Source organism: Camelus dromedarius, chromosome 4 (assembly GCF_036321535.1).
Source record: "Camelus dromedarius isolate mCamDro1 chromosome 4, mCamDro1.pat, whole genome shotgun sequence".
Lineage (NCBI taxonomy): Eukaryota > Metazoa > Chordata > Mammalia > Artiodactyla > Camelidae > Camelus > Camelus dromedarius.
Window position 1 is genome coordinate 93,245,308 of NC_087439.1, and position 19,434 is coordinate 93,264,741.

The window sequence follows — 19,434 nt, forward strand, 5'->3', positions numbered from 1 at the left end:
CTGATTCTGGCCCAATCATTTTTCTCTTTAGAAAGTGGACCTTTTCCCACTGGTGTGTACAGAGCCTGAGGGTCTCACCACACCTACTGTTTAAGAGGATTCAAGTCTTGGAGCCCTTCTTGTGGGTTCAAGAGTGACGGACTCAGCCCACATCCGAGCAGAGAGCAACCAAGGTGCTGAGCAGTGTGGTGACTTCTATGTTGTCACAATAGCATGTGGATATTTTCAGTTTTACATAATCAGATAATGTATCTGAAGCGATTACCAATCATGACATTTTTTTTAATAACTGAGAGGCTGGGGACCAACTGGCCATTGAGGTCATTTTCCTAAAGGATTTGTGAGGACCACTGACAGGGCGGGGACAGGTCCAAGTGGAGACACACAGACTCCTGTATCCGAGCCTCTAAATCCTCCACGCAGGGCAGAGCTAGACCCTTAAACCAAAAAAGCAGAGATGGCTAATCCAGCCCCGGACCCCGTCAGGAGAGCAAGACGCCCTCCGCCCCTCCATGCAGCAGGAGAGGCCTAGAAACAAACAGCGGCAACTTGAAAAACCATCCACAGACCATTTCCCCAAACGTTTGATTGTATAAATAATTTATTTCTGTTCACAGCATCGTATATGCATATAAAAGGGAACGGGAACAGAAGAGGAGGATGATCAGGACAGAATTACAGCAGTAGAAACGCAAACAAACCAGAAGACATAGTCCCAACACCAAGACAGAGAATCTGCGAAGAGAACTGTTCTGAAACAAAACTGGCCTCCCTGTATCTATTCGGGAGCATTTCAAAAGCTCGTGGGGGAGGCCAGCTTCCCCTGCGGGGAACCCATTCATTCTCCCAAGTGCAGGAGGCATAATAAATCACTGACAGTGAGGTCGGACCCCTCCCCGGGTGACCACTCCAAGGTGGTTCGATCTGTGCTTCCTTGGCGTGGTCCGAGACAACATGGGCTATTATTAGTCAAACACTACAGGAATCAACCGAGACTCTTTAACTATTGGTTGATACACCACAGGGCTTTACTGCACAATTACTGACAGCTGACTGCACCCTTAAGTATTGAGAATGCAAAAAACAAACTCATTTCGCATCACCTGTAAAGCAAGACGGGATGTGAACAGTGATCTTGAACCTAAGTCTGGGTAACACGAGAAAGTTACAGTATTTGGCATCTGCAATGTCACAAAATAAATATATTATTCTCTCAAGAGTGTGGAACTACCAAAATGTCAAAGTGCTTAAGAAATTGTTGCATGTGAAGAAAATAAAGAAAGATGGATTTTTTTTTTAATAATTCTATACAGAATCTTCAGATGATGGGGCCAGCCCATTCAGAAACCAGTGACTATGCTGTCGGTACGTAAACTGAAATCTTGCAGGCTTGTCAACGCTGCTTAGCTATTGTTTCTCTACTGAGTTTCTACAAAAAGACCAGCATCGGAGGGGTACCAAACACATCAACAAAAGAGAGAAGGAAGCTGGGCTGCTAGGTTTCTCCTTTTCAAATATTTCATAGAATTGGGTTTCAAGCAGGAAGCCAGGACGTCTACCTCTGGTTCTTAACTTAACTTTCTGAGTGCAACGGACCATAGGCATGGATTTATAATTTGACTAACCCACATACTCACATATGATCATGTCCATTTTCTAAAGGCCTCCTTCACAAAAAAATTTAAAACGGTGGTGGGAGGGGGAGAGGAAACTTATTCTATCTGTAAACATGGCTTCAAAGAAGAAGTAAAAATCAAACAGTAAGTTTAAACTTCCCTTTTGATACTGTGTTTCGGGGTAAATGACAGCTTCTGCAAACCAAGACTCAGTCCTGATTATAAAGGATTTTTTAAATTACATTATTAAAAATATGTATTTCTTCTTCTTTCGCTTTATCTTATTTCCAAAGCCTCTTTCAAGTAAACTGTGAGGAGCCTGAGAACAGGTGACCATTACGTCACACGCTCTTTATCTCAGGCACTCACTGTGTCCGCATTTGCTCTCCGGCCAGTTCCCGTAAGAATGAATCAGGAAGGACCTCCTTGTGCTTTTCCCTCGCCTTTAAATCCATGCAATGAGGTCGGCTTTTGCAACAAGGTGGGCTTTTTTTTTTTTTTGGTGCGTGACATCAAATACTCCAATGAGACGTCTGTCATGAGAATACTTAAAGCAGATAGGCCACCATGAACCAAATTAGAAATTTGACATGTCGCCACTTGCAGTGTAAAGGGATCTAAGAGGGCAGAGCCAAGTCTTTTTTCCTAAATCAGGTATTTCTAAGGTGAGTATTCATTCGTAGCAGATTAAAAAAAGAAAGAAAGAAAACATGTCTGAAAAGCAAAACCCATCATCAAGCGGTCTTGCAAGAGACATCCCGTGCAAAAACCAGCTTGTAATTCAGCACACATCTGCCGCTGGTGTGCTGCCACAGACCACTCAGTAAGGCTGGCTAAGAGAATTCAAGATTCCACACATATGGGTCTAGGAATGTATGCCGATTAGGCAGCAGAGGGAGGTCCCCGCATCTACACACTCACACCCCATCCAGCAATGACGTCAAGAGCCTTACCCTTTAAACACCTTTACCTATCCTGCAAACAGTAAATGCATCATTGGCCACCACCTCCAACAGTTTTTTTTTTTAATTTTTATTGGTCTCTTTGTATGATAATGACCTACACATGGACAGGGTCCAAACCATCTGGAAGATGTCTGATTCCAGGCTGAAAAGCAGTTCTCCACAAAACTGGTCTTCCGTTGCTACCACAAAGCACCAGGAAAGGGGCATCTTCGAGGCCATTCCCCCGCCGCTGAGGCCAGCGCAGTGCCCCGTGCCTTCAGGCTGCCTGCCAGCTGTATTGTTCCAGGCAGCCCTCTTAGGCCCAAACCACCAGCTCATTTGGGCCCAGAGCAGGACAAATGAATTTTCACAGGGGCCTGCCCTGTGACATAAAATCATCCAGCTTTCACAGCCCATGAATGCAAGGGGAGGCTGTTCCCCCAGCACCTCCCATTGTCATCATGCCCCCAGATGGGGACTCCCGGGGATCTGGGAACTGCATACCTCAGGTAACTCACAGGTGCCATCCCGAGTGAGGGCGGGGTAGCCTGAACTTCTGGCCCTGCTGGAGGAGGAAGAAATCGCTTTTGTCTCTGACATCTGAGCCTTCCACCTCGGCGGGGATGGCTGACGGCAGGACCTGCACGTCCACTCCCCAGCGGGCCCCCCATCCCATTAGTAGCTCTGGCGCGTTCAGACAAAAGGTCCCCTGAGCTTGGGGTGGGGGCAGGTCGAGCGCGGGGTGGCAAGTCTGCCTACATACCCAGGCTGAGTCACTAGTCCTGCATTTGGCTGCAGATTCCGCTTTAAAAATTCGAAGCATCGCTTTGGTTCGCTGTCTTTGTTCGCGGGCGCGGGTTCTCGCTCATCCATCCAGCCTTTCATTCATTCATTCCCGACTCGCTCGCTCGCTCCCCCTCGCTCCAGAACGCTGCCCGGCGCATTACCGCTTCTTCTTCTGCTTGAGGGACTTCCTGCGTTTCAGGATCATCTCATAGAGCTTGTCCATGCCCTCGGTGAGGCCTTCGCCGATGATGGCGCACGCCGGCTGGACGTGGTAGGTGGTGGCCGGGATGAGCTCGTGCAGCGCCAGCTGCTTCTCGATCTCGGCCACTGGCAGAGACTTGGGCAGATCCTGCTTGTTGGCGATGACCAGCAGCGGCGTGCCCTGGTTCTCGGCGAATTTAGTCACCTTGTGCAGCTCCGTCTTGGCCTCCTCCAGCCGGTCCACGTCCACCGAGTCCACCACGTAGATGATGCCGTCCGTGCAGCGGCTGTAGGACTTCCACAGCGGCCGCAGCTTCTCCTGGCCGCCCACGTCCCAGAAGTGGCAGCTGATGCCCTTGGCTGTGCCGTTGCTCAGCTTGATCTTCTCCGTGTTGAAGCCGATGGTGGGCACCGTGTTCACGAATTCGTTGAACTTGAGCCGGTAGAGCACCGTGGTCTTGCCGGCCGAGTCCAAGCCCAGCATGACGATGTGCAGGGACTGGAAGGCCGAGATGTTGGAGGAGATGTTGCCCATGGCTCCTCGCTGCGGCGCCGGCCACTGCGGCTGCGGCGGGAGGGCGCCGCCCCCCGAGCAGTTACGGGCCCGACGCGGCCGGGCGCACCTGGGCCCCGCCTGCCGCCCTCCGCCGCGGGCACCGGCCCGGCCTGAGCGTCCCCGGGGCGCACGGCTGGGCGCGCTCAGACGCCGCGGTCCCCGCGCCCGCGCCCGCGCCGGCCGGGCATCGCGTCTCTCGGCGGGCTTTTGTCTCCTGCGAAGCCGCCTCCGCGGCCGCGGCGCGGGATGCTCGCGCCCGGCGCCCGCCCCGGACCCGGGCTCGCTCTGCGGCTTCCTCGGGCCGCGCCCCCGCGCTCCGGCCGCTGCCCGGGCTCCTCAAGGCGGCCGACTCTCCCCACGCCGAGCGCTCGCCTGTGCCTGGGCGGCGCCGCGAGGCCGCTCCCGCTGCCGGGGCGCGCCTCGGAGGCGCAGGCGGGGCGCGGGCTTTCCCCGGGCGTCGCTGCCGGTGCGGCCGCCTCGCTGTCCCCGCAGTCCCCGCGCCGCCGCCGCCAGCCTGCAGCGGCTGGAGGGCGCCCGGCTCCGCCCCCTCGCGGGCCCCGCCCCCGCCGGCCCCGCCTACCCCGCGGCCGAGGTCGGGCGTGGACCTCCCCGCTGCGCGGCTGATTTCGCGCCCTTAGGAGCTTTCAAAATCGCCCTCGGCGTCCCCTCCCGCGCCGCGCCCAGACAATGGGCCCCGAGCCGGCTCTTCCTCCCGGGCCCACTGACGCATCCTGTAAAAATAGCTCCCGGCTCCCGGAACTCCCCGCCCCCGAGCCCAGGGCGGCAGAGTGCCGGCGGGACTACAGCCCTGGGCGGCGCAGCCGGCCTCGGGGAGACGGTTCGGGAGTCCCGGCCCTGCGTGCTTCGGCGCGGCCCGGAGTCCAGGGCGAGGCGGGCTAGGGCAGCTCTGCGGGAGGGGCTGGGGAGCGTCGGGGTGGGGGTGAGAGTGCCCCGCTGGGGAGTGAGGGCGGTGGGTCAGGTCCCCCGACCCCCAGGAGAGGGAAAGGAGGGCGCTGGCCGAGGTGCGCCGGCCCGGCGCGCTTTCACTCTCCTGCCCTTTGCGGTATCCCGGACCCTGGCCCTCTCTGATGCCCTGGCTCGCTTCCCTGCCAGATCTCCAGGGGGTTCCACCGGGCCACCGGCGCGCTGGGGGCCCAGGCCTGTGCCCAGGGCTCCCTGGAGGCCTAGCTTTCTCTTCCTGGTGCCAGCGGTGGGTCCCTCCCAGTCTGCCATGGGGGCACAAGGAGACCTGTCGGCCCCAGATAACTCTTACAGCTCACTAGCCCCGGACAGCCTCTCTGGTGCCTTATTTCCACCGGCTCTGCTGACATCACAGGTCCAGTGTCAACATCTCAGCAGGGCACCCTCTACCACCCTATTTTGAGAACTGGGAACCACCTGCCCACAGGCACACCACTCCTCCTGCACCTGGCTCTCCAGACGCACTGGGGGCTGAAACAAAATGTAGCTTGGGGTCCGTGGCACTACAGGTAACAAACACAGACGCCGGGTGCCAGGTTTCCATCTCCCCTCACTAGGGTTTAGTGGTCTTATTCTGGTTTTTAAATGCATAACAAAGGCTCACCCTCTCTGGATGAGGAGGAAACTGGGGGTGCCTTAGGGATTCACACAGACCTGGCGCTGAGCTGCTCTCAGCAAAGGCAGCAAAGGCGGAATGGACGGTGGCTTCTTCCCAGCTCCAGCTTATGAGGCAGAAAGATGGAAATAGGGGTGGAAATGAAAATGATAATCATTTATGAACAAAACCCAGAATTTCATAGAAATACTTTCCTTTACCACCTTCCGTTCCCAAGCTGTGATGAAATAGGTGACTTTGTTGGGACTAAACCATGTGAGTAGATCCCATGCACACAGTAGGAGAAGCCATCCCTTCTTTGAAACTCCCCTGGTGACAGCAAGCTTTGTCGACATCTGCCCTCCAGACTAGTTCCAGGGCTAGAAGTGGCCTTGCAGATCATTCTGTGCCGCCCGCAATATGAGGAAACCAAGGCCCAAGTGCTGTGACTTTGCCGAGGTGGAATCTACACGCAGACCGCCTCTTCCAAGCCCAGCGGTTTTCATGCCAAGGGTTGAGGGCCTGCGTGCCCTCTCCCACGCCACACCCCACCCACACACTATTTTAATTTGATGGGGCAGGAAGTTGTAAGCAACCTGAATTCAGTTATGAAAGACAGAAATTCAAGTCAAATTGAGCTGGATAAAAATGGAAATATAGTCACTGACATAATGGAAAAGTTCACGATTAGGGTTCTGTTCAGGTATGGCTAGATCCAGGAGCTCAGAAGAAGTCTTTAAAGCAGGTCTCACTCCATCTCTCTTCTGTTTTCCTCTATATCGATCAGTTTTCATTTTGGTTATTGGGAACCCTGGGAAGACAGGCTTTTGTGTTTTTGGAGTGATTTTCCTGGCTGTCTTCAAGACCTGTCCCATAGAGAGCCACCTCCTCGTAGGCTGTTTCTGCTCCCTCCTTCCTCTGTGCAACACACAGGGGCTAGGCCGGGTGGCAGCTCGAGACGGGACTTGGACTAGTAGCCTGGGACCCAGGCATCTGCAAAAAGACAGACCAGACTGGTACCCTCTTGATCTGACTCCCATAAATATCTTAACGTTGGACTCCTTTCCTTTACTTGCATCTACCACCTCCCTCCCCACCTCCCCACCTCCCCACCGGGTCAGGTCTTGCTTTTATTTTAAGCATGGTAGGAGGGAGATAGTTGAGTGAAACACCCGACGTGCTTTCTTGGTGCTGTCCTGATTACTGCCAGCGTGGCTTTGACGGCAGCCCCCACTCTTTGCACCCCCGTGGTGGGGTTAGTAATGAAGGGCTGTCTGTTGTCCAGGAGAAAAAAGCAGATTAAGAGACATTAATAGAGCCTTCCAGAACAGGGCCATTAAACAGCAGCTCCCCGTAACTGAATAGCAACAGCGCTACAGTGTAATTTCACTCACCAGGTGATAAAGTTGAATTTAGAGCTGATAATTTAACTTCTAACATGTAAAAAAAATGTCATCTAGCTGAGTCAACTTTCCTTTCAGTATGAATTTCAGTTGAAAAACACTGAAATTATGAAAAGGAAAGTAATGTTTACCACGATGTCAGAAATGCAAGGCCCACTTTGCACCGCGGACATGGTGTCACGGCCAACGGCCCAGGCTGTGTAGACGGACTGGGTGGGGCTGTCCATCTCCCACCGCGTTCTAGCCACGTGGCAACACGAGGTTACCGTGTCTCCACGAGGTTACCGTGTCTCAAGCTCCCGATCTCTAAAATGTATCTCCCACAGGTGGTGGTTGTGAAGATGAAATGCAGTGATACCCGTCAAGCGTCGGGCACAGTGCCTGGCACCGAGGAAGCAGTTAAAGGTTGGCTGTGATACCTGCAAAGAAACCGGGTTTATAATGGACACAGTCACCGGAGTCCTGATGGTCTCCCAATGGGCAAGCGTTCCGCTGAGTGAAAAACCCTGGCTGTGGTGTGTCGCTTTCTTCCTTTACATTAACCAGAATAAAACGTTTCCCAAAGAATAACACACCTTGTGCCTTACCTGAGATGAATTTCACTTCCAGCAGCAATATGTCCTTTCTCTTCTCTTCCACATCAAGATGACTCCACACCCAGAAAAGAACTCAGTGAGTTCAGGTAAGCAGGATGCACTCACTTGGCAGTGATTTTGAAATTGTATCCTAAGAGATCCTCTTTTCCCCTCCCCACCCTTTAATGGCTTAGAAATGAGGTGTGCCACCAATTCAAGTGACTTTTGAGTGGCTCCAGCGAAGAGAGCAATATATTCCATTGTTACTGTCTGCTTTCAGAAGGTTAATGACATAAAATGCAAAGGGGAGCCTCCCATCCAGGGCTGCGTGTGGATCAGGGTGAGTATGAGAACAGGGGCCTGTGTGTGCACAAGCACGCATAGACTGTGTGTGATGACTTGCCTTTTCTAACTGGATCCCTGGGTTCAGGTTCACGGCCCCCGGGCTTCGCTGTTGTGATGCAGGAGTGCCCTCTACTGAGCTTCTTGTATAATAGCTGAAGAGGCAAATTTGCCTAGTGCCTAGGAAATGTCCAGCCCACACATACTGCACGAATGAATGAATGCGTGACTGCCTAACCTGGTTCTCTCGAGCCGTGGGACTAGATCTCTTGGAGCCCCACTTGTGAAATGAGCAAGTGCTTCTCTGTGAGGCTCAGGTGCAGGCTTGGGTCTTGTCTCCCATGCAGAACAGGAGCGGGTATTTGCCAGGAGAGAGGACCAGGAGCAAGAAAGGGAGTTACCAGGAAAGCTGTTCCAAGAATCACAAATGAATGGGAGAGAGGAAACCGCCATCCAGGAAAAGCCGCTGAGATAAGAGATTGGAAGAAATCAATGTTTGCTTCTAGCTCGGAGGGCAGGCACCATAACGGGAGAGGGGGCCAGGAGTCCAGAATAAAGGGGGCCAACTGGACAGAGGAAGAACGAGGCTGGACACAGCTGAAGCCGGGTGGTCAGGGATTGAAGCTCTCTATCTGGTGGGAGGGTTTCCTAAATGAAGACCCCCCACTCACACTCCCAGAGTCCCGGGGAGGCTGGACACAGGATCTATTCCTCTATTGTCCATTGTCTCATCACTGGAGGAGCCCCTGCCCCAGAGGACACGCAGAAGGGACTAAAAACACCAGTTCCAAGGGGAGTTTTGTGGATGGTGGATGACGCAGTAGGTTTTGGTGGAGACAAGTGCGCATCTGTGGTGCCTGCGAGCCTCATTCAAGTGGTCTGAAGCCTGGAAATATAAAAGGACCCACTTTTAATGTATACGACCTCCCCCTTTCCCCTTTGGGAACCATCTGTTTGTTCCCTGCGTCTGTGAGTCTGTTACTTCTTCGTAAATACATTTAACTGTAGTGGTTTTTACATTCCCTATATAAGCGATATCATATATTTGTCTTTCTCTGACTTACTTCACTCAGTATGATATGTGCCAAAGAATCTGACAAAAAAATGTGTAACTGAATCACTTCGCTGTACACCTGAAAGTAACATAATACAGTAACTTAACTATACTTCAATTAAAAAAAAGGGGGTCTATTACTCTATTGTCCATTCAAGTTCATGGTTTTAGTGAAGAAACCAGCAAAAAATATCCCAGTTCAGATGGCCTTAATTCTGATTTTTGTGAAACAACAAGACTGAAACAATTCAAGTTCTCATTTTTCCAACAACCACTACAACGAGCATTCGGTGGAGTTTGCTGTTTGGGGCAAAAAAAATAGCTAAAGGCTTTTATTTCCCCCCCCCCCCCCGTCATTCCAGCACTCATGATCAATGGCCGATCGCTAGCATATGTCTGAGACAGGTATGACAGTCTAGAAGTCTTTCTTATTTTCTAGAATTCCATTTCTAGAAATATCTTTCCTGTCAATATTCTTTTCAGGTAAGATTTGTATATAAGATGGTTTTAAGTCTCTCCTTAAAACTTCAGTTTCACCTCTTAGGTGAACTCTTTTCAAGGACACGAAGGCCTGATGTGTTGGAGCTCAGGACTTCGCACAACTGAAATGATAGGAAATCCTCACTTCAGTGGCGGTGTGCGAAGAGTGGGCGGCGGGTGGGGGGAAGAAAAAGCTTGGTATGCAAAAGTTATTTCTGATTCCTTTACTAACTCAATCACTGTGATTAAATTCCTCCTCAGATAGCTGCAGGGAAGGAAGAGAAAGAAACAGGTCATAGTAACTACAGTGACTGGAGCTCTGCACCAGGAAGCGAATTTGATGGAAACGTGGGTTCCTTTCACCCCACTTTCCCCGCCTCCCCAGGTGAACTGAGATGCCTATTATTCCCATTTAATTAAAACCTAGTTGGCCAGACCTAAGAGAGATGGAAACAATTGTGCTTTTGTGCCTCTGTCAAGCCCTGTGGGCGGCGAGGCTGCTGGGTGTGTCGCCAGCTCTCCCTTTGTCTGCTGTGTGGTCACTCAGGATGGCTCTACCCTTTTAATACAACGGCTGGCTTCTGGGGGCCCGTCCTCTGTGTGAATACTGCACAAGTGTCAGAATAAAGTTCCTTGGCTTCTTGCTGCTTCTCTTAGAGGCATAGCCACGTAAGACTCCTGTTTCCCCCTTCTGAGTTACACTGTGCTTCTGTAATCTAACACTTCGCTCCATTAGTCATAGAAAATCTTTCTTGCTCCAGCCTCCTCCAGTCGCCTAAATCTGCCTTCCTAAGGTCACTGGGGACAAGAGGAAAAATCCAAGGCTTTTGGGTTCCCTTCTTACTGGGATTTTCAATGGATCCTGCTGGCTGCTCCATGCTGCTTAAAATTTTTCTCTAAGAAGACCAGCTGGCCTGGTTAAGCGGCAAGACTTCCGGCTCCCCGTGCTGCCCCAGAAAAGCAGGGCTGACTCATGCTGGTGGCCGTCTGGGAAGGAGATGCTCACAGGCCCAGAGGCACATCACTTGCCAGGACCTCCAAACACAAATCCCAAAACCATGCTCCCCTCCCCTCCCCCGATCATGGCCTCCCCTTGCCCTCATCAGTCATCTGTCCGCAGAAGGCTGGTGGCCCCCGTGGTGGGTCTTGGACCTTCTCCTCCTCTTGGCTCACGGTAGTTAGCTCCATCCCCTCTCATGGTGTCTTAGTCTCTATCCCTGCCAACACTGAGTAGGGAACTCAGAGCTCTCTCTCTATATATTCTGCACCAGATTATTGTGCAAGCACAGCCAACCAGCAGCAGATAATAGACAAATCCTTCTTCCCTTCTGTCTGCTCTCTTCCTACATCGAGTCAACCAGAGTCCAGATAATTCTATTTTGAAATAGCTCTTAGAATTACAACTGTGAGCCCTTTTAAATCACATCTATTGTTCTTTCTTCCATTCAGGACAATTGCTTTTATTTATGTCTTTGATGAATATGGTATTTCCTTCTAGTTTTGCAGGTGGCAAGGAGCAAACTTCACCAGGCTCTGCCTCTGTCCCCTCTGCTTGCATCCCTGGGGAACAGGGCAGCCAGCCCGGTGGACCAGAGCCCAGTACTTCCCTGGGTTAGATTTCACTTCATCAGTGACGGGATGAGCCCCCAGGTGTAGATTTAGTGTCTGTCCCTACCTGTCACAGGTCAGCTCTGGGGAATCGGCCTTCTTACATTCACAGGTAGAGAAGGTCAAGCCCCACTTACATCCTTGGCCTAAGTTGCTTTCTCCAATCTAGCTTTTACCATGGTGTTCCGGCCAAAGACGGGAGATTGGTCTCTAGCATGTTCCCAGCTTAATAAAGCAACACTACCTGGTCCACAAGGGGAGATGATAAGCCAAGGGCTTCAGGCCACAAAACCCAATTCTCAACCCCTAACATGACCCTGGAGAACACCCCAGTAAACTCTGGGTCCAAATAGAGTGTGAGGAGACATGGCCTCCACATAAGAATCGAGAAAACACCAAGGATAGAAGAGACCCAGATACAGAGTCTCCAAGATAAGACAAAAGGTTTCCTGGAGCAAAAATAAAGGCACAGGGAAGTGAATTCAGTTCCTCTTTTTCCTTGTTTTTTGGTATTTCCACTCTAATCAAAGATATCGCCCGTCTCATGGGGGACCCAGCCCTTCGTTCGTAGTAGAGCTGGCTTTTCTCTCTCGAGGAACTCATGTTCAAGAGTACTAAGCTGGAAGTGACTAAATAGTCACTTTTTAGTGATTAGGTAGGACACGCAACGCAACGTTCAGAAGGTACAGAGGGCTTTTCAGTGGAAAAGCAGTCTCTTTCTTGCTCTCCCCGCTTCCCCAGCCCCAGCTCCTTTCCTCAGAGGTAACTGCAGTTACCAATGGCTTCTATCTCCTTTCAGATATTGAATTAGCCTTTTTTCAAGCTATACCTTCGAGAAAATGTGTTTATGCTTCTCAACACTCCCAGGCAAAGAAGGCAAAGAAAGACATAAATTATTCTGATTACAGGTAGCCCCGAAGAGCTAAAATACGGCTATGGAGCTGATGCTCCATGTACCTGGAGCACCAGGTAAGCTACTCCAGAGAGCGACCACGAGCTTACCGGAGAAAGGGAGAAGCTATCAGAGCTCTCCAGCCCCTCCCAGCCCCAGAGCCCAGAGGGGCTTTTGGTCCCAAGAGCACCTGGGTGCTAGGATCACTTGGTGACACCCCTGGGACACCCATGCCTTAGGCCTCAGCCTTCCCGTGGTGCCACTGGACACCTGCCATCCAGAAGACTGAGCTTCACTCCATCCACCTCGGCTGCTGTCCTGACGACTAGCCAGCCATTCGGAAGCCCCTCTCCCTGTCTCCTGCATCTGGACCTACAGTGGCTGGTCACGTCTCGTCAGTCCCGGATGCAGCCCCAGTTTGTCTGAGTTACGACGGTCTGGCGCATATGGACAGAGCAAGGCTCCTGGAAACGGTAGCTCCAGAGACCAAGCCAGCAGTTTTCCAGCCTGGGATGGCTTAGGATGAACAGATAAAGAAAAACAAAAGCAAAGAAATGAGAATAAATTTAATTTCTGTGATTGAATTCTAGCTTATTTATGTAGTATTTCTTAACTTAATTTCCAGCCTGCTGCTCATGGACCATGTCTTTGTTATGATTTTATCTAGTGCTAAGTGGGCAAAGTAACTGGATAAAAACAGTCCTAGGTTCTTCCTTGCCAAAGAAGTCATAAATTAAGATATAAAAATTTGACTTCAGAGCAGAGTGATGATTCAGGAAATCAGGGTTAATGTCATACGCAGCCATAAATACAAGGAGTTGGCTGAAGACAGGCTCCTTCCCTGGAAAATTGTTTGTACTAGCTGGAAACTGGGATGCCCATCTGCAGCAGAATTATTAAACAATCTAAGCTACTTCCACGCAGTCAAAAACTTCAGAGCTACAAAAATCAGTGAGATAGTGGGGGAGGGTATAGCTCAGTGGTAGAGTGCGTGCTTAGCAAGCATGAGGTCCTGGGCTCAATCCCTGTACCTCTATCAAATAAATAAATAAATAAATAAATAAATAAATAAGCCGAATTATCTCCCCTCCTAAAAAAAAAATTGTTTTTAAAGATTTAAAAAAAAGCAGTGAGATAATTAGTGTGTGTTGATATGGTTACAATCCCCAGATATTAATAACTAAAAGAAACATAGTATACAAATGGCCCCAGCTCCATGAAAAATTGTGTTTCTGTATATATGTATATACACATATGTGTATATGTATGCATGTGTATCATAGATATAGATACAGATATATGCTATGTATAGAGATTTTCCAAAAATATGCTATTGATAGTGGTTATCTCTGGACAGTGGAACAGAGTATGTGGGATGGAAAAGAGACATGTTTCATTGTATTCCTTCTGGACTGTTTGAATTTGCTTTCCATGTGCATGAAAATAGTATTTTCATCATAAAAAAAGTCCAAAAAACCCACTTAGCTAATGAATGCATTCACAAAAAGAAAAAAATGCCTCCATATATAGGCAGGTTTTAAAAAGCCCTAAATTCTCTACTGCATTCTAGGAAGGATTAAAATAAATATGACAAATGTCCAGAGAGTGAATTACCACACCAGCAAACGTCAAATGTCCATAAATAAGTGATTCGTGTTCAGCTGCATGAGATATAAAAGTCGCCTCCAAGCAAGACTGAGATATGGGGCTTGGGAAGCGTTTCCAGGGGCAAATTTATGGAAAGCATCATTTTTGTCTAGAGCCACTGTTCTGCTCCCTCAAGGTCAGGCTGATAAGGTTAAATGTAACGTTAACGTTTCGAAGTGCGCTCCAGAGGAGGTGGACCCACAGAGTGATTTAGCTCTTCTGAAACCTTTAACCCTTCAGGAAAGGGTTATGCCCCCAACATTCCAAATTCTTTGCAAGCTTTGAAATGATTCTCTCCAGGGCTGACCCTGAATGGGAAACAATGCACTGAAATGCACCCAAGATAAGGGAGACATTTTGTGCTATTACTTAAAAATTAAGAATCCTTCCTTCCGCTGTGTGCGCATGCAAATTATCTTTCATAATGACATTTAATCTGCATATCATTAACACTTTATACTGTGAAAGCCACGGAGAAGTAGCTTCCCGACAGAGTTTCCGAAAGGAGCAGGAGAGGTTTACACGAGGTTTTTCCAGGCTTTCTGTGATCATCTGGGCAAAAACAAACAAACGCAGAGGTGTGAGAAGAGCAGGCGAGGAGGCAAAGTTGGGTCTTACGGTTTGCAAGTGGTTCACGGACACGGGGGCAGTTGCCTGTGCAGAAAGGGTGGATGCTCTTCGTGTGTCAGACCCCATCACCCCCGACACGGGTGCTGTCTACGCTGCCAGACGTGTACGATCGCAACAGACACCCGGTGCCCCTTGTGGAAGTAACATTTTCCTAAAGAAATGATCCTTCAGATCATTTTTAATTTGACTTCTTAGCAAAACTGTATGAGGAACTGAAAGGTGTAGAATGAAACACTGTTATTCGGGGAACGGTGGAATCTGGCCGGGTCGTTGGTTATACCTGGTATTGATCACCCCAAGCTGACCCCTGCCCTCTCCACAACCATGTCAGTAAACTCATTACTTTTTTTTTTTTTTCAGAACTCTATAAAAACGGAAGTTAAAGAGCTTAGCAGATTTGATTTACCCAGGGTTTGAGTGTAACTTGTCTATTTTTCTCATTCTAGAAACTTCTGCCACAGTCCAATACATCAAATGGGGCTGATCTAACAAAGTCAGGCAATTCTCCCAAGTCCCCGGTGCCTCCTGCCATCTTATCATTAAGTTGCTGACACCACCATTTCTTCTGAATTTTAGAGTTTTTTTTTCCCCTTTTCCTTTTTTGGGGAAGCCATTCTCCTGACAAACACCCTCTGCAACAGAGAATTAATTTTTTTTTCATCCTGTGTTTAGGCTGCTTGAAATGGAGCTGGGTGTCTGTATAATCCGAGAAGTCAGCACTGAAGTGAGCACCCATCAGGAGTAACAATATAAGGAGGCAAAGAACATTATTTCCCACATGATGCTGTACACAGAAGTTGACACACTGTAACTGAGTATACTTCAATTAAAAAAAAGAGAGAGAGTATTACTTCCATAGTTAATCTTGTTTCTTTAAATTCCCTGGACCTTTATTTTTCTCCTCCTTAAGTTACTTCTAGCGAAAAAAGCTGCCTTCCTTGTTACATGAATTACTGAGTGTAAAATGTTCCCTTTGTGTCGGATGCAAATGAAAGCGGCTGCACATGTCAGTCTGTGGGGGATGAACCGCCCTGCCCTTGTTCACGAATGTCTGTGTAGATTTGAGTTGAAGATGCCCGACCACTGAACATCTGAGCATGAGTGACGATGGGGGAGGAGACGTTTACAACATGTGACGACATGATCCTCTACTCGGGAAGTTTACTGTCGGGTTGAGGAGTTAAATAAATAAATAAATACATCCCTTTCATTTCTCCTCTCGTTGTTTGTCCGTCTTCTCATTTACCACCCCCACCTCACTCTTTCCTTTTTTCCAAATTTCCTGTTCCTTTCTGTCTTTCTTCCCTGTCCTCTTCTGCTCTGCTAATATCATTCATTAACCAGGGGAATTAATCTGGCACCACAGGGGTATTTAGGGCCAAAGAATGGGCCCCTGCTGTTTGGGGTTCGGCAGTCCTGTTGTCTCCTGAGTCCCTGTCCTCCACCCACCGCTGTCATCAAATGCACCCTCTCTCACGTTCCCTGGAATGCTTGTAATGGTCCCAGCCTTACGAGCCCTTCTCTCCCACCGCCCTCAAGCAGCAGCCCGTGGGACACAGCTAAACCAGTCATCAACCTCCACATCCAACTCAACAAGGAAAAGGAGGCCCTGCAGACAGGTGAATTGGAAAACTTCCTGGTCCCCAGCCCAGGGTCACAGGCCAGCTCTGGGCATTCTTGCTGCTGCGTGAGGTGGTACAATCGTCAGTGGACACTCACTAGACACGTCTGCTCCAGAGTCACAACGTGATGGTCCATGTTTGCAATACAGGAAAGCGTTCCGGTGGAATACAGGAAATGAACAAACCACCATTTCAAAGAGAAATACATGCTTTGGGGAAATAATTCAATCAAGATTCATTCATTTCAGATATCGTTTGTGAAGGTAGGTTTTGTGTCAGGTGATGGAATTCTAAGAGACAGGCTGATTCTCAGGGAGTTTACACATTAGTGACAAAAGCGGACAACTCATCAGGGGAGGGTCACAGCGGGGTAAGTCCTAGGAGAGGTGGGCCCAGGACAGTGTGGGTGGGTGGAAGGAAGGTGCGGGGGGCGGGGGCAGTGAGGCCACACACCACCGGGGAAGACTTCCCTCAGGTGACATCGAGGCAAAGGGCACAATTAATAGACACTTGGGGAACTGAAATATGTCATTAGCTCTCTGGTGTCTGCAGTTCTGTCCCCACATTTCCTAAATGCACTGTGGTCTCCCAGTGGTCTGGGGGCAGCCTGGTTATGAGCCTATATAAGAAGATAGAAGAGCTTTGCTTAAGAAGGGCTTTGCCCAGCATCTCAAGGAGAGGCCACTGGTACACAGCACAGAGCTGACCTGAAGGCAGAGTTGAGGAAGTCTCCTGACAAGTCCTGGTGACAACCAAATCAGGAGTTTTCTCTTGGAGAAATGGCCTGACTTCAGGTGGGAAATAAAAAAAATTATAATGTTGAAATCATACCACCCACTTCAGAGGCCAGCCTTGAAGACTTAGTGAGTCAGGGGGTAATAGTGATACTAATTCCCATAAAAAGAGCTTCCGCTAATGGAGGGACTGTTATGTGCGAGTTAATTGATCACACCTCTCAGTTACCGTGTCTGTGCTGTAACCTCAAGGATTTAACACGTCATATTTATTTTGATAATGAAATTTTGATACAACTATAATTAAAGCCCAGAAATGGGAAGCATTTAAGCATTCACTTTTACAAGTAAAAACATTTAGACTTAATGTTGAAACTTGTACCATTTTGTTCTCTATGTCTGTGAGTCTGTTTCTGTTTTGTACATAAGTTCTTTGGTGTCTTTTTTTTTAGATTCCACATATAAGTGATACCATATGGTATTTTTCTTTCCTTTTCTGGCTTACTTCACTTAGAATGACGATCTCCAGTTCTGTCCATGTTGCTTCAAATGGCATTATTTTATTCTTTTTTATGGCTGAGTAGTATTCCATTATATAGAAATACCACTTCTTCATTATCCAGTCATCTGTCGATGGACATTTAGCCAGGGTGGGAAGGAATAAATTGGGAGTTGGAGATTTGCAGATACTAAACACTATATACAAAATAGATTAACAACACGTTTATACTATGTAGCACAGGAAACTATATTCAATAGCTTATAATATCCTTTAATGAAAAAGAATATGAAAAGGAATATATGTATGTATATGTATGACTGAAACATTATGCTGTTCACCAGAAATAGACACAACTTTGTAAACTAACTGTACTTCAATTTAAAAAAAAAATAATAACTTGTACTATTTTGAAATAGTAGGAAACCTCCGCCTACAGCTCAAGAACTACAATCTCGGCACAAAACCAACCCGAATATTCAAGGAGAGACCTGGGCAGGTTTTTTGTTTTTTAAATGGATTAAACCTATGCAGGTAGCAAAATCAGATCAATGATTGACACCCAGGCAGCATTCATGCTCTGATCAGCAAGCAGGGGTCCAGCATGCCTGACGTGTCCCCAGGTGCATGCTGTGCAGGTCAGGGGTTACTGATGGCCCGAAACCGCATCAGCTTGTCCCACGCGTCTGTAATTACAAACGCGCATGTCAGCATCTAAAGCGCGCGCATGCGCACGTCACCCCCGGGGCAGGGTAGCCAGGCGCGCGGGCTCCGGGCTTGGAATGCTGGGTTTTTTTTTCTAGCTTTGGGCGCTGTGATGGTGGGGAACTTTTCTAACCACTCTCAATCTCACCGTCCCCGTCTGTAAACAGTGCAGTATCATTCCTACATCCTGCAGCTGTTGTGAAGATCCCGTGAATAAAGTACCCAGAAGGCAGTGTAGCTGCAGGAGCGCGGGCGCCGAGTGGCCTTTGGCGGGGTGGGGGTGGGGGGTGCAGTGAGAGCTTCGCGGGCAGAGCTGCTTCCCACGCGCAGGGAGGGGGCTCGCTCTGCCCTGGGTGGTCCTGAGTTACTTACGTTTCTGCGCCGCTTTCCTCCTCTGTAATTTGGGCATAAGCATGTCTGCCGCACGTGGCCCCTTTGAGAATCACATGAATTAATCTACGCACAGGGCTTAGGAGAGGGCGTGGCACAGCCCCAGGACTCAGTAAGCGTTCTGATTACCCCAAAATATCTCCAAGACACGCTCTTCAGACATCTTGCTTTACACAGCTCCTTGCATCCAATCTGTTTCCTTCATACCAAACAGATTGATTTTTTTTAAATAAAGTAAATTAAGAGAGGGTAGTAATCCAAAGAAGGAAGAAGGAGGAGCGTTCCAACGGACACCCAGACGGGAAATGATGCTCTGGAGAAGCGAGGGGATGCGGGCAGGCACGCAGGGACCATGCAGAAGGTCTTGAAACCAGAGGTCAGGAAAAGCAAAAGGTTGAGAGAGAAAATGTCTGGACAATAGTGAGAAGCACCAGTCTGAGAATGTCCACTGCAAGACTGAGGGAGAGAAAATTCTTCTATATTATTATTGTTATTATTATTATTTACACATGATATTCTTAAAGCATCTCCTGTTTACTGTTAAAGTGGGCTCACCTACTAACTGTAAATACCTGTGGGTAAAGACCACATACCATCTTCATCTGGAATCCTTGCCTCAGGTACTTCGCAAAAGAATACCTGTAGAATAAGCGACTGAAAATTGTTCACCTGGTACCCAGAGAACTTCCAGGTGAGCGACATCAGCTGTTTTCCTTCGTATTAACAAGCAGTGTCCAAGGCAGAAGGACCCAAAAGAATTCACCCAGCAATTTCCGGTACCACTAGAAGCATCACTAGTGATCGGATCTCCAGGAGCCGTTCTGCATTCAGCATCTGTGGAGCCACGGTGGGGAAAAGAGGGCAACCTTTGCAGAAAGTCATCACGTAAGTGAAGCACAGAGCTTATCAGTGACAGAAATGGTAATAGATTCCACAACTGAGCTGCTCGAGGAATTACAACGTGAGGGGACAGATGGTGGTGCTGTCCTTGCCATGAATGGAATTCATGGGACTTGAGCCAGGACGAACCAAAGCTTCGTTGAGCGATGCTCTCGTCAACGCATCCTGCTCGATTCTCTTCAGACAAATCACATGCAGTTTGAGGATGAACATGAGTCAGCAACCAAATGGTTTAAAAGTGAATTCAAATAAAGGGCGACTCATGCATTCGTTG

General features: G+C 48.9%; 1 protein-coding gene across 1 annotated transcript; it reads right to left on the bottom strand.

Moving 5' to 3' along the window:
- Positions 1 to 583: 583 nt before the first annotated feature.
- ARL4C (ADP ribosylation factor like GTPase 4C) lies at positions 584 to 4,554 on the bottom strand. The gene has a single exon (XM_010975795.3). The coding sequence runs from the start codon at positions 4,080 to 4,082 to the stop codon at positions 3,504 to 3,506; it is 579 nt and encodes a 192-aa protein (XP_010974097.2). The 5' UTR covers positions 4,083 to 4,554; the 3' UTR covers positions 584 to 3,503.
- Between the last annotated feature and the right edge of the window lie 14,880 nt (positions 4,555 to 19,434).

Coding starts and splice junctions, on each gene's coding strand:
- ARL4C (XM_010975795.3), bottom strand. CDS start 4,082: ATGGGCAACATCTCCTCCAACATCTCGGCCTTCCAGTCCCTGCACATC.